The 15,139-nt window shown below is 39.9% G+C and overlaps 1 protein-coding gene across 7 annotated transcripts in view; it reads right to left on the minus strand.

The window, feature by feature from the left end:
- Positions 1–15,139, minus strand: part of SHANK1 (SH3 and multiple ankyrin repeat domains 1) — a 518,963-nt gene that overhangs the window by 35,166 nt on the left and 468,658 nt on the right. For all 7 annotated transcript variants that reach the window (XM_056543605.1, XM_056543607.1, XM_056543608.1 and 4 more), the window contains 2 exons: positions 7,235–7,370; positions 5,774–5,854 (listed from right to left, as the gene is read on the minus strand). In XM_056543605.1, the coding sequence (XP_056399580.1) occupies positions 5,774–5,854; positions 7,235–7,370 (217 nt within the window). The remainder of the gene's footprint in view (positions 1–5,773; positions 5,855–7,234; positions 7,371–15,139) is intronic.

Below are 15,139 nucleotides of genomic sequence, written 5' to 3' on the forward strand. Positions count from 1 at the left end.
ATATATATATATATATATATATATATATATATATATATGAGATAGATAGAAATGAGATAGATAGATATGAGAGAGAGAGAGATGTGAGAGATATATAGATATGAAATAGATAGATATGAGATAGATAGATATGAGAGAGATAAACATGAGAGAGAGAGAGAGATAGATAGATAGATAGATAGATAGATAGATAGATATGAGAAATGGATAGATATGAGATAGATAGATAGATAGATATAGATGGATAGATATGAGATGGATATGAGATATATATATATATGAGATAGATAGAAATGAGATAGGTAGATATGAGAGAGAGAGATGTGAGAGATATATAGATATGAAATAGATAGATATGAGATAGATAGATAGATAGATAGATAGATATGAGATAGATAGATAGATAGATAGATAGATATGAGAGAGAGATAGAGATAGATAGATAGATCCAAAGAAAGCAAAGTCCAGCAGAACTCCCAAGGTAAATGTGCAAAACACAAGGTGCTTTATTAACCCATAAGGATACAATGTTTTAACGGCATCACGCCATCTTTATAAAGACGTGTGATACCGTTGAAACGTTGTATCCTTATGGGTTAATAAAGCACCTTGTGTTTTGCACATTTACCTTGGGAGTTCTGCCGGACTTTGCTTTCTTTGGATCTATAGCCCACAATGAACAGAGGTTTTACTTTATTTTTTCTACATAATTATAATCTGTACACTTACTGCCCACTTTACTAGGTACACTTTTCTGGTACCGCATGTAACCTCCTTTAGCCTTCACTATTTGCGGCATTCTTTCTACAAGGTGCTGGAAACATTGCTCAGAGATTTAGGACCATATGGACATGATGGCATCACACAGTTGCTGCAGATTTGTCAGCTGTACATCCATGATGAGAATCTGGTGACTGTGGAGGCCATTGGAGCAGTGAATTCATTATTATGTTCAACAAACTAGTTTGAGCTGATGTGAACATTATCCTACTGGAAGCAGCCACTATAAGTAGCCATCCATAAGTGGATGGACATGGTCAGCAATGATACTCATGTAACCATTCACATTTAAACAATGCTCTCACTTGGTACAAGGAGGCTCAAAGTGTATCAAGAAAATGTTCTCCCCACCATTACACTACCACCACCAGCCTGAACCACTGATCCGAGGCAGGACAGATCCATGCTTCATGATTCATGATGTGTGCACCAGACACTGCCATCTTAATGTCACAGCTGGAATAGAGACTCATCAGACCAGGCAACATTCTTCTAGTCTTCCATTATCCAGTTTTGGTGAGCCTGTGTGAACTGTAGCCTAAGTCTAAGCCTTAGCTGACAGTGTGGTTTCCAGCTGCTGTAGCCCATCTGCTTCAAGGTTCAACATGTTGTTCGCTCAGAGATGGTATTTTACATACCATGGTGATAACAAGTGGTTATTTGAGTTACTGTTGCCTTTCTGTCATCTTGAACCAGTCTGCCCATTCTTCTCTGACATCAAAAATATTTTATCTTTATCAGACAATTTACAGACAAAATATTTTATCTTTATCAGACAATTTACAGACAATTTACAGACAATTCTCTGTAAATCCTAGAGATGGTTGTGTGTGAAAATTCCATTAGATCAGCAGTTTATAAAATACTCAGACCAGTCCGTCTGGCACCAACAACCATGCCACGCTCAAAGTCACTTAAATCCTCTTTCTTCTCATTCTGAGGCTCGGTTTGAAGATCCGCAAGTTGTCTTGACCACATCTACATGCCTAAATGCACTGAGTTGCCGCCATGTGATTGGTTTATTAGCTATTTCTGTTAACAAGCAATTGAGCAGGTGTACCTAATAAAGTGTCCAGTGAGTGTATATCAATCTGTTCTGCTCCTCCTATCCGATATGATACCGCCAGACTAGACTGAACTTTCACCATGACAAATTTCTTTAAGACTAGGATTAGATTGCAATATTATGGTGCATTATAGCATCTGTATTATGGCCACAAACCCCTGAATGCATGCATTTCATCTGATTCATGGGGGTAATCTGGGGACAATGAGTCTTGTAGCTTTAATATGGCTTTTCAACAAAAGTAACAAAAAATGTTAACTTTTTTAATACTAAATAAATATAAACAGGAGTGGTAGATATATGGCATACATGGCATAGGGGCAGATCAGATTATGGGGATGTCACATGCTACTCAGTTACATTTAGGAAAAATGGAGCCTTTAAAATATAGCATTTTTTAATTAATTTCCACATTATGAGAGCCATCGTTTTTCCAGTAATGTACCCATATAGGGGGTGTGTGACAAGTGCATTTTGTTAATGGCATTATTTGGGGATATATTTTATGTTTTGTATAGCTTTTATTTATTTTAGGTTGGAGGGGCAAAGGACAGACCACAATTTCATAGTTTTCATAACTTTTCCTTTTGCACTATCCAATGCTTACATTTTCAGGACTATGAACTATAATTATGTATAAATATATCAGGAAGCAGTACAGAGATCTCTCCCATGACCTATTTATACGCAGGACTGTATTAATAACAGGGGGGCATCCTCTATGGCTGGGGAAAGAAGGTTTCTACATGAGAACAGAAGGGGTTCTTTACTGTAAGAGCAGTGAGACTGTGGAATTCTCTGCCAGAGGACGTGGTCATGGTGAACTCAATAAAAGAGATCAAAAGGGGCCTGGATACATTTTTGAAGGGTAATAATATTACAGGTTATGAAGACTAGATTTATGTGGATAGAACATTGATCCAGGGATTATTCTGATTGTCACATTGGAGTCGGGAAGGAATCTTTCCCCTAGGTATGGGACAATCGGTATAGGGATATTGCCATCAGCTTCATGGTTTTTTTTCCCCTTTGGATCAACACAGATGGGTTATAGATTGACCTTGATGGCACTTTCATATTTTTTCAATTTTATGAACTGTGTTACTATGTATTTATTGTGGGTTTAGTTGTAGTATCAATTTGTGTTCATTGGACATTGTTAATTCTGAAATTTTTAGGTGTATTGTTAGGGTCAACGTGTGCGATAAACAGCATTTTACTTGTATAGTTCTGCTTATGTTACAGATAGAGCACTACCAATTATGTTTAGTTTTTTATTCATTTCCATATACAGTATATATATATATATATATATATATATATATATATATATATATATATATTTTTTTTAAATGAACTTTGTTGAACTTTTTAAGTCTCATCAGGGGACTTAACCACATAATTGGTTAATGGCTTGAGTAATACACAACAATACTTCTGCATTCTGTATATTACCTGCTATTGTCAGGCAAGGCCTAACAGGCACTCCATCGCATCATGGGAGAGTTGATGGGCTGACAGAGAGAGTCTAACCACCTAGATGCCATGGTCATCTATGACTGCAGCCACTAAGCAGTTAAAGGTGTCTGCTGCAATGCCTCATTGTGTTACACTATTCATCAGTTACGGAATGACACCCTTACCATGATGTAATAGTATGTCACAGGGTGGGGTGGGTTTGTCCGATTTAGAAAAGCCATTTGAACACCCTATTAAGAAATTCTTAGGGGGGAGGGTTCTCACACAGAATTCTTCTTTTATTAGCCAGAGAAAATTGTATTGACTTCTCTCCCTGGAAGACCTGGAACATCTGTGCATCCCATGAAAAGTCCATTGATTTAAACAGAAAAGGGGCAAGAAATGTAAACACCTTCTGCAGAGGCTTTCCACAGTTTCCAACTAAGGACTAGGAGGTCCCTTCTAATAAAAAAAAGTGGTTGCCCAAATCGGTCAACTCCATTCAGCACACAGGATAGGGGATAACACAGGATAGGGGATAAGTAGCTGATTGTGGGTGTCCAACTAGGTGGGTGTCCAACTAGGGACATGACCTGGCGCTCAGTAAGGAGCCTTTTGCTGAAGGCATCACGCGCTCCATTTCTATAGGAACGCCAAAAAGACCCGAGTACAGCACTCGGGCATCATTGGCGCTCTCACAGAAATGAATGGAGGACGTGCCATCTACCAGTAATCGACACACGCTCCCCATGGAGAGAGCCAGGGTCCCGCCCTGGAGGTTGGGGGGGGGTCTTCGAAGTCGGACCCCCCGCGATCAGCTACTTATCCCCTATCTTGCGGTAGGTGAAAAGTTTACTTTAGTGCAGTTTTCCAATAGATTGGAGTTTGATGCCATATTTTTTTATACAATTGAAGATCTATTAAAGTCAAATTTTGTTAATTTGTGTAACTTTAAATTGGAACTATAAAAGGTATACAATATTACTTTAGGATTTTCACAAAAAGTTCAGAAATTTACACAGTTAATTCAAATTGCTGACCTCACGATCAACTACTTCCAATAAGGCTATATACTAGTAGTCATAGAACAAATCAAAATCTTTATGATAGTTTCTCTTTACAATAAACACATAAAACATCTTAAGTGTAAAAAACAGATCAAGCATAGTTGAATAGCCCCCGACCAGAACATTCTTTTATTCTGGCTAATGAGAACAATGGGAAGACTGTAACAGTTCATGCCAGATTTACCCTGGAGGCGGCACTGGAACATAGTATTCTACAGAGTACTCCGCTATGTCCTGGAGAGCAGGCATGACACATGGAAAGCCTACACGTCATACGCACAACACAGAGACACTGCAGATGCTGCGCTTTGTTTTTACTCCTTTAAAACCATCTGCGGGGCTTCTTTTATGTGATGCCAGAGTTAAAGGATTTCATAATAAGATGTGCTAGTCGAAATAAGGAAGATAAAAGAACAGGGCCAAGAAGAATTCTAATATACTCAAAGGCTTAACTTGAAGCTTCTGGGCTCCCACCTGCCATGAGCCATTTATAAAAATGGTGTCTTCTTATGTTGGCACAGTGGGTAACATCTACCTCAGAACGCCCTATAACAATGTTCAGAATAACTAGATCTCAAATGTAAGACCTAGTTTGTAGAATTAGTTCATAGTTAATAATGGTGATTTTCCCCATCTAGTTATCATGAAAGCTTTGATGCTATCCCACAGTGGGATTGCCAACCTTGGTTGTCACGGGCAATGTACCATAGGCTATGTGGTTTACCAAAGACCTAGAAGCTGGGCTCCAAGAACTGTAAGCCACTAATCTCTTACTGATAGGCCAAGGGCTAACATAAGTAGACATAAAGCCTGGGAAATATTGTCTACTCTTTAGGAACTGTTGGGTAAGCAAAGGATATAAAAAAAATAAAAAATAAAAATATAGGAACTTGGCTGTAATACTCTAACCTGTAAGTCTGGACTCAAAGTCAAAGGCCCTTATTCAGGAAAGGAAGTCAAACATAGTAATGCTTACCAAATGGTTTGGTTGATAACTATGAGCCACAGGGCTCAACTAATATGAACAGTTTTCAGAGAGGAAAGGAGACACAGTGGGATCAGGCAGGAAAAATCTTGTTTTCCGAAAAATTTTCATCAAGTGAGACCTTATCAAACCCCATGGACATTGGATTATCAAGATATTCCCCCATAGACATTAGATTTGGCCTTTAGAATAATCAAAGGTTATCACAACAGGCCAAATCCTGTTCTTCTTCTTCGACCATATCAAAACACAAAGCTATTCCAGTGCCTCATTATTATAGAATTATTTGTTTTACTTAAAGCTCAGGCCATGCAAGTATGCATGCATGTATGGTGACCACAAGAATGACTCTCTTCATGCAAGACGACTGTATAAAATGTCAAAGGAGAAGCCATACATGGAAACTGCAGCACTTACCCATTTCCTCCAGTTCTGAAGTCATGGATTTGGAACGCAGAGATATTGCGGGTGGAGTTACACGCTTGGTTTGCTGGGGCACTGGAATCATTTAGAAGAAGAAGGACGTCTGTTAATATACAAGTATACTTTTAAACTACTTCAGCCCAAAAATGGAATATCTGCCTAATTCATTTTTTAAAGGGAATCTTTCAGTTGTCACATGTTACCTGAACCCTGAGCAGCATGAAAAGGATTTACTCTGAAAAATAGCGCCGCCTCTTTCTGCCTATGTTGCATAGTTGATTGACAGGCAGGGCTCGCCTGCCTCCAACGGCCCTGTGTAGCTCTGTTGAATGCGCACCCTGTCTGTCAATAAACTACGCGACGTGGCAGAAAGAGGTGGTGCAGCTCGGAGCAGAGTGGACCCAGGGCTCACCCTCTTTGACTGTCGGCTTAACTACCCCAAGGGCTTATAAAGCTGAAATTTGTAAGTATAAAATAACTATAAATATAAGCCTAAAATATGCTTGTGAAGCCCTAGTGCACGATATGTGCAGCTTCACAAGCATATTCTTGGTGATAGTTTCTCTTTTAAGCCCTCTGAGTGACTAGTCATTGGGATGGTCTCAAGCAGCTGCTCCCCACCATGCAGGCCTTGATCAACAGATCTTACCCTACACTTTAATGAGGATCAGCTGCCAGGACAACCCCGATGACTAAAGCTTTAAAGGGGTAGTTGGCGAACTAACACTTATCTAGTGATTGGCTAAACGGGCCATCACTTCCGCTTGTCCAGGAAGATGGGGGGGGGGGTGGAATGTGCCGAGGATGGGTAAGTAGACGGAGCCCCGTAAAGTGGTTGGACCTCCTGGGATCAGACACATACCCTATTCTGAGAATAGGGTATAAGTGTCTGATAAGTTCAGGTTTCCATACTACCCCTTTAAATCTATGATTTCTCTAAAACCATGCCCCATTTCAGAGGAAATCATAGTTAATTGTGTTAACAAACACAATGTTAGGGGCATGTTAAGAGTCTGTCTCTTTTACATGTTGCTCATGGTTCGGGCAGCATGAAATAACAGACTGGTTCCTTTTTAATATTTAGGTCAGGTTAGTTGGGTTACATTTTGAAATGTGGGTGCAGTAACAATGGGTATCCTTAATTTTTGGGCCATTCTTTCATCTGGGGCAAATATTTGGTTAGGCTGCTCCTGGAATACTGTTTGTTACATGATTCCACAATGGTGGCCCTACAATAGTCTACCTACAGCTACATCTTCAACTGTTTACTTTTGTTAAAAATTAGAGTTTGTTATTACAGATTAACTCCTTTATTCTGCCATATCAAGCTAATCACGCCTTTTTTGATTCTGGCTATTACATATTTCAAGGCAATCTGTTGGCCCATTACTATGGATATACAGTAAAAACAATTCGTAGGTGCCCAACATGAACTACATGTGTCCTTATTTATACCTTTTTTTCGCATGGCATCCTCCATTTCTGGGTTCCGTGTCACCATGACAACTTTTACCATTAAGTTGTTTCCTCCCTGCCGAATCATGTTAACTACCTGCCGATGGCCCACTTTTACCACATTTTGCCCGTTTACCTAGGAAGTGAGAATACCACAGTTTACATATTAAACCCACAGTAAACACAAATTATTATTATAATAATTATTATTATTAATTTTATTATTATTAAAATTTTTAAATTCCAAAATGACTTTGTAATGCAGATCCTCAAGATTTCCTATGGCTGTCAGTGATTGGAAGCATTCTTGTTTACATATAAAGAAGACCTGTGGGTAAAATAGACTGCCACTGCAGTTTTTGAAGCAGTTTTTTGAAGCAGTTTTTTTTTTTACCGAAACCAAAGTCGATCCAGCAGGAAGGAGAGTAAAAGAAGTAAAAGACTTCCGATGGATACAAATTTTGTTTTTTGCCTGGATGAAGTAGGTATTGTGGCATTTTTTCCCCAAATCATATTTATAAATACGGACATCTTTATGTGGCATTTGAGGGGGAAAAAAGCCAGGAAAAATGCCATATATGCGTACACATGGCATTTTTTGTATCTTCTTTTTTTCCATGCATAGAGGTCTACGGGAAAATAAATGCCACTAAATCAGAGGTTGGGAAACACCATAGCCAGAGCATGCTGCGATCTTGGAAAAACTGCCAATGACCAAGAAAATAAAAAAGCCACTAAGGGTTGAAAAAAACGGCAAACAAAAGTTCTGCTGGATCCACTTCTGGCTTTGGCTTAAAAACTGTGGTGGCAACATCCTAAGTGAAGATTTTATTTTTTTCCAGAATAACGCCACTGCAGTTTTTTGAGCCAAAGCCGGAAGTGGATTCAGCAGAAAGTCGAAGTATATACATTCTTCCAATATATTTCTCATTCGTACGTTCTTCCAATATATTTCTCATTCTTTTTTTTTTTTTTTTTCATCCACTTTTTGGTTTGGAAAAAAAAAGAACAACTAATAAAATGAAACATAAAAAAAATATAAAAAGTTGTGTGAAAAACCTCTCTGTTTTTTTCTCAGATTTTTTTGATTTTTAGTGCAGGGCCACCTGTAGTATTGGTAAAGAAATGCTGCAGATTTATGTGTGGTGTCACCATAAAATAGACTTTTCTATAGGTTTATCATTATCTGCCATTATTTTTGATCTATTACATCTCTATTTTAGGGTAATTACTTTAGGGCCAGCTTCATAATAATAATGGGGGTAGTCTCTTTTTTGAGGGCAGGGGTATTTAAATTGTAAATATTTTGCCACTTGAAGACAATTGAATGTTTTAAATCGTCCGGCTGGCCACATATGACTCTTCAAGGACTTTTCTGAATGTCCTTGCTGAGTCTGCAGCTGCTGCAGCATAGGAGAGCCGGCTGTCAGACACATGGATTCTGCAGAGAAAAGGTAGAGATGGATTATTACGATCCCTGCCCTCCTGTATACAGTCCAAGAAGTGACCACAGAAGCACAAAAACATAGATGCTTTGACTCTTTCTGCTATTGTCTTAGCAGAGCCAGATCAGCTTGGTGGTGAGAGTAAGGCTATGTTCACACCTCTGAATTTTCGCTTGGAAATTACGCTGCAGCAGAGTCCCGTTGAATTTAATGGGATTCTGCTGCGCTCTGCACACAGCAGAATTTCCGTGTCAGATGTTTCCGGCAAGGAAATTTCAAATTCCTTGCCGGTAGAAAGAATGAACCTGTTAATCCTTTTTGTGGACTCCACACGGAATGCATAGCCATCTATGAGACGGCACATACCTGTGCGGTCCTAGCGCCGGTGCCCGCAGTGTGCAGAATATCTGCACAGAGATTTTCCGGACCTAAAGATAAAGTAAGAACAACAAAAAAAAGCCACACCAACTATATATAATTCTCAACATTAAAACTGCAACACCAAGAAGGCCAACCCGTTTGGTTATGCAAACTGAGCAAGTAGTAGAGGTCGCTAAGGTCTGCAAATGATCAAGCACCTAGCTCCAATGGCATATGGAAGGAGCTACAATGGTATAAAAAATTTTCAGCTACATGAAACCTAATAAATCGGATCAAGTCAGTGCCTATTAAATATTCTGTTCGCACAAATGGATTGTCAGATTAGAAAAACGGTTGGGAGTAATCCATTCTGAACTGTGAGTGAAATTTAAAGGGTTACTCTGCTCAGAACATTGAGTTCCGAATGCTGTGTGCGGGCTTCCGTGTTCACACTTGGCCCCTCGTGATGTCACGGCCTGCCCCCTCAATGAATGTCTATGGGAAGGGGGCGCGACGGCCGTCAAACCCCCTCCCATAGACTTGCATTGAGTGACGTCACATGATGGGGTGTGATGTCACGAGGGGGCAGGCGTGAACACGAAAGCCCACACACAGCGTTCGGAACTCAATCTTCCGGATGCTGGGTAGCGGAGTAACCCTTTAATGTCACATACCAAGCCGAAAAGTGTCATCAGAAGGTGCTTGCACAACATTGTGTTCCATTGACCTCACCTCACTACTTTCATGGTGCAGAGAAGGACTGCAATGAAAGGCTGTAGTGAAGGTCTTTCCTCTTGAGAGATGAGTCCTGCTTTTGTCTCACATTGATGGTCTAAAAACCATGCAGACAATGCTACAAAGAGGCCTTCAAGAGTAAAAGTCATACCAGTCCTACTCCCAGGATTATGGTGTGGGGTGGCATAATGTACAGTAGTTGGACCCCTCTAGTCTTCATTCCAGGTACACTAAAGGAGTACTTCACTGACAACAGCGTTCGGAACATTTTGTTCCGAATGCTGGGTGCGGGCTGCGGGGTTTGTGACGTCACGCCACAACCCCTCAATGCAAGTCTATGGTAGGGGGCGTGGCAGCTGCCACGCCCCCTACCATAGACTTGCATTGAGGGGTCGTGGCGTGACGTCATAAACCCCGCAGCCCGCACCCAGCATTCGGAACAAAATGTTCTGAATGCTGGGTCAGCGGAGCTCCCCTTTAACAGCTCGGCATTACATTGATTTGGTGTAAAACCAACGTACAGCCACGTGCATTACAGCCACGTGCATTACATTGATTTGGTGTAAAAACAACGGTACAGCCACGCGCATTACAGCCACGTGCATTACATTGATTTGGTGTAAAAACAACGGTACAGCCACGTGCATTACAGCCACGTGCATTACATTGATTTGGTGTAAAAACAACGGTACAGCCACGCGCATTACAGCCACGTGCATTACATTGATTTGGTGTAAAACCAACGGTACAGCCACGTGCTACAATGGCCTGAGGCTTCTCCGGACTTGTCTCCCATTAAGCTTGTCTAGGATATCATTTCTCTGCAACTGCAAAGGGAGCTACCAGCAGAGGATCTTAAAGACTTGTGTGACAGAGTGCATTCAGCGTGGCAGAACATTCCTCAGACAACTAGTAATAACCTCATTGATGGCATGCTAAGCCATGTAAGTGCTGTATTTCTATGAGCGGCACTCATACTCCATACTGAATACATGTTTTGAATATTTGGTTTCCAATTTTTAGCATTTGTATGTCATTAACATGTCGATTGATCCTCTCATTTCCATAACTCCACAACTTTTCTGTCTTGGTGTTCCAATGTTAAGGAGTGTATATCTCCTATATGAAACAAATGTACGGAAAGGGACTACAATTTCAAAAAATTTTGGTGGCACTTTGTGTTAAAATAAATGTAAACAAAAAAAAGTGAAAAAAAGACCCTTAGTTGATATTGGCATAAAATGTAAAATAAAAGGAAATTATATAAAATAAAGCCCTATGTATCACAGAAAAAAAGAGAAATTTATATTTAAATAACTGAACAAAAACCATGGAAACCAACAGGGAAAACTGACTGTCTTCAATTAGTTAATTTAGTTTTTTTTCTTCGTTTTTTTATTATTAATATTATTATTTATGTACGGTATTTTAAAAAATGTTTCTTTGATCTGTCTCTTACAAGGTCAAATGTGACTGCTATGTTTCCCCATAGCACCTGTCGTATGTGGGTACCAGGTTTCAGGATTCACATCTAATCCACCAAAATACAGAAAAAGGAAAAATCAAAGATTAAAGGGTACCTCTCATCAAATAAACTTTTGATATATTTTAGATTAATGAATGTTGAATAACTTTCCAATAGCATGTTAATGAAAAATTTGCTTCTTTCTATTGTATTTTTCCCGATCAGTCCTGTCAGCAAGCATTTCTGACTCATGCTGGAGTCCTAAACACTCAGAGCTGCAAGCCTGCTTTGTTCACAGCCAAACAGGCTGTGAACAAAGCAGGCTGGCAGCTCTGAGTGTTCTCCTTTGTGAACAAAGCAGACTGGCAGCTCGTAGTGTTTAGGACTCCAGCATGAGTCTGAAATGCTTGCTGCCAGGACTGGTAGGGAGACCCCTGGTGGTCATTTCTTCAAAGTGGAAAATTAAATAGAAAGAAGCATATTTTTTAATAACATGCAATTGTAAAGTTATTCTGCATACATTAATCTATAATATATCAAAAGTTTTTTTGATGAGAGGTACGCTTTAAGCTTGCTTTGGACTTGATAAGTCCTGATATCAGCCAATGTGGTTATATGTAAGTTAATAACACACCACCTCCGGACGGCTGAAAATACTTCATCTGAACGTCTGTATGATGCTCTCTGACAGCAGTCCCACCCCTTCCTCTGAGCCGAGCGGACCGGAAGCCGTCACATGCAGAAGTGAAGCCGTGTCTTAAGCGTCGGCTTCACCACGAGCCAGACCTGAACGCCGGGAGATCCTCTCCAGCATCCTGCCACTGCAGGATCACTTTGTTCTTACTGCTCGGTGCTGTAAGTTGTAAGCATGGACCAGAGAAGACTTTTCTGTTATAGTTTAAGAGACAGTGTTCAGTTAAAGGGGTACTTTTAAATCAACTGGTGCCAGAAAGTTAAACAGATTTGAAAATGACTTCTATTAAAAAATCTTAATCCTTCCAGTAATTTTTAGGGGCTGTATACTACAGAGGAAATTCTTTTATTTTTGGATTTCTCTACTGTCACGACCACAGTGCTCTCTGCTGACCTCTGCTGTCCATTTAAGGAACTGTCCAGAGCAGCATATGTTTGCTATGGGGATTTACTCATGCTCTGGACAGTTCTTAAATGGACAGCAGAGGTCAGCAGAGAGCACTGTGGTCGTGACAGAAGAGAAATCCAAAAAAGAAATGCATTTCCTCTGTAGTATATAGCCCCTAAAAAGTACTGGAATGATTAAGATCTGTCTAACAAATCTGTCTAACTTTCTGGTACCAGTTGATTAAAAAAAAAAAAAAAAAAAAAAGTTTTCCATGGGAGTACCCCTTTGAATGACCGTGCCACTCTCTCATAGGGACTCTCCATGCAATCTATGTGAATATGCCACCTACAAAATACTGAGTGAGCCGCTACTAGATGGGGTAAGGTTATTTACTACTTTTTATTATCTGCCTTCTTTGCAGGGGTTCTGTATCCTGACATCGGGGTGCTCCTGCGTGGATGACTTTGCAGTTACATGGTGCCACTGAGCCTGCATGTATTTAGGAGTGCGTGCATAATTAAGACAGATGCATTCTGGTTTTAAGAACTATTGTTTTTAGGCACTAGATTCCCCTGAGGACATCCCCATGCGTATTATGTAGCATGCGGGCAGAAACGCGTTGGGAACGCGTGCAGATGATGATCTATATGTAGCTTTGCTTACCATGATATACGTATACCATTTATCTATCAGGAGTGTATATTACTGGTATAATAATAACGGCTCTATACTTCTAAAAAATAATTTTGCGTCCTAGAGTATTGAGGTCGATTACGGTATTTTTTTCGTCTCTTATGCACCTTTAGGCTATCACACTTTACAAATCTGGTGGTTTTTAATGGACTAATAAATATTGTGTTTTAACGACACCCCCTAATTTTCTCATTTCAAGTTCCTGATATCAGGCCTGGATTGTTATAGGATGAAAGGCAGGTTCGGTAGTGGGGCCTTTCAGGTTTTCCTGCTAGCAAAGGTCAACACAGGGCTTTAAACTAGGTGAGAGTCAATCTGCAAGCTGAGGTTGTGAGGAACCTGCACCACTGATGACAATTTGAATCTAGATATTTGTAGCCTCAAAGGGAAACAGTAACCTGTGTGGGTAAAACATTTGTTGACTGTTATGTTGGGTGACTAGTAATAAGCCACATATAAAGACAGGGATAAGATCTGTAGAAACACAGGGCATGCAGGATTTGCTTTTTTAGGCTGTATTTAGTTTGTTATGTAAGAATAAATACAGGAGAAGCCCTGTTTAAATGTTACTTAACTATCCCTGTCTTTGGCTGCTATTTTGCCACTATTTGACTTGCTCTATGGAGCTAATCTCCTACAAAATATATTACAATATGTAATGTTAGAGGCTACATGTAACACAAGCCTATGCCCCTGCAAGCACAGAACATCACTTCCTTTCTGTTAGTTTAGTTTAGTGTTATCATAGCAGCAAAAGATGTATTCATGTGTTGCCATAGGGACACAGAAACTATTCTTTATAAAAGCCTGTCATTTTTGTGCATTTGTACTGCAGCGTTTTTGCATTGTATTTATGGGGAGTAGCTGCCTCATTTGGTTCTGCACTCTTTCCATCTGTCCCAGTCCTGTCCTATTAGACCCTTTTGATGCCAAACTAATGAACTATGGGGGAGGTTTATCATTTTCCTTCCTGACATTTTTCTGGCTGTAATTTGGCGCAAAATTCCGGCGCAATTAGTTTTTTTGTGCAAAAATTTTGGGTAATTTCAAAATAGACAACTTTGGAAAAAGTGACTGTGAAATACAATACTTCATACTTGACTATACAGTGGACAAGATCTTTTAATTGTGTCTTTTTTTTTTTTTTTTTTTTTTTAAAGGCGCAAAAAAAAAAAAAAAAAAAAAAGCACAACCATTAAAAAAAGTAAATTCATACAACTTCTGCCTTGCCTTAGAAAAGTGACATCCTATAGCAAGTTCTGAGGTGACGTTTCATTTTGTGAAAAATCTATCAAAGTCTGTGCGCCATTTTGCGCCAAATTTGACGTACGTAAGCCTAAAACACAGCAACAAAAGGCCGTAAAGTGGCTTCACACAGACACATATTGATAAATCTCCCGCTATGATACATAAAATAAAGAATCTTAATTATCTGCCTAGATCTGACAGTGATTTTCTCTCCATCTGACAGTATGAGGAGAAAGCTTCCGCAATCTGGCCATGATGCTATGAAGGAAGGAAATGTATTTTCAATGGTCTAATGGAAATGTTCCCAGTAAAACACTGTACTGTCGCATACATATACTAAAGCAAAATATGAACCTAAACACTACCATGTGAACGTGGCCTTAGAGGGGTACTCCGCCCTTAGACATCTTATCCCATATCCAAAGGATAGGGGATAAGATGTCAGATCGCCGGGGTCCCGTCACTGGGGGACCCTGGCAATATAGCAAGCTGCACCCACCTGTAACGGCTTCCGGAAACGCTGGAGGCTCTCAGGCTAATTCCTTCCGACCACGGGGACGGAAGATCGTGATGTCATGACTCCGCCCCCGTGTGATGTCACGCCCAGCCCCCTCAATACAAGTCTATGGGAGGGGGCTTGATTGTTATGACATAACTTTGGCTGGTAGATTAGGGCACTGTGCCTATGTAGCACCATACATATAATATGCCCATGTAGTCTGTTCATTCCAAACACGGTAATTATAAATATATCGCTTGCATGCCCACAAAAAAACACTCCATCAGAGAGAAGGGACCTATGTTGGGTTGCTGCCATTCTCTTTCCTACTTAAGAACTGCAATTTTGGCCTAAAGATTATGAAATGGGAGTAAAAGAG

Source organism: Hyla sarda, chromosome 10, assembly GCF_029499605.1.
Source record: "Hyla sarda isolate aHylSar1 chromosome 10, aHylSar1.hap1, whole genome shotgun sequence".
Classification (NCBI taxonomy): domain Eukaryota; kingdom Metazoa; phylum Chordata; class Amphibia; order Anura; family Hylidae; genus Hyla; species Hyla sarda.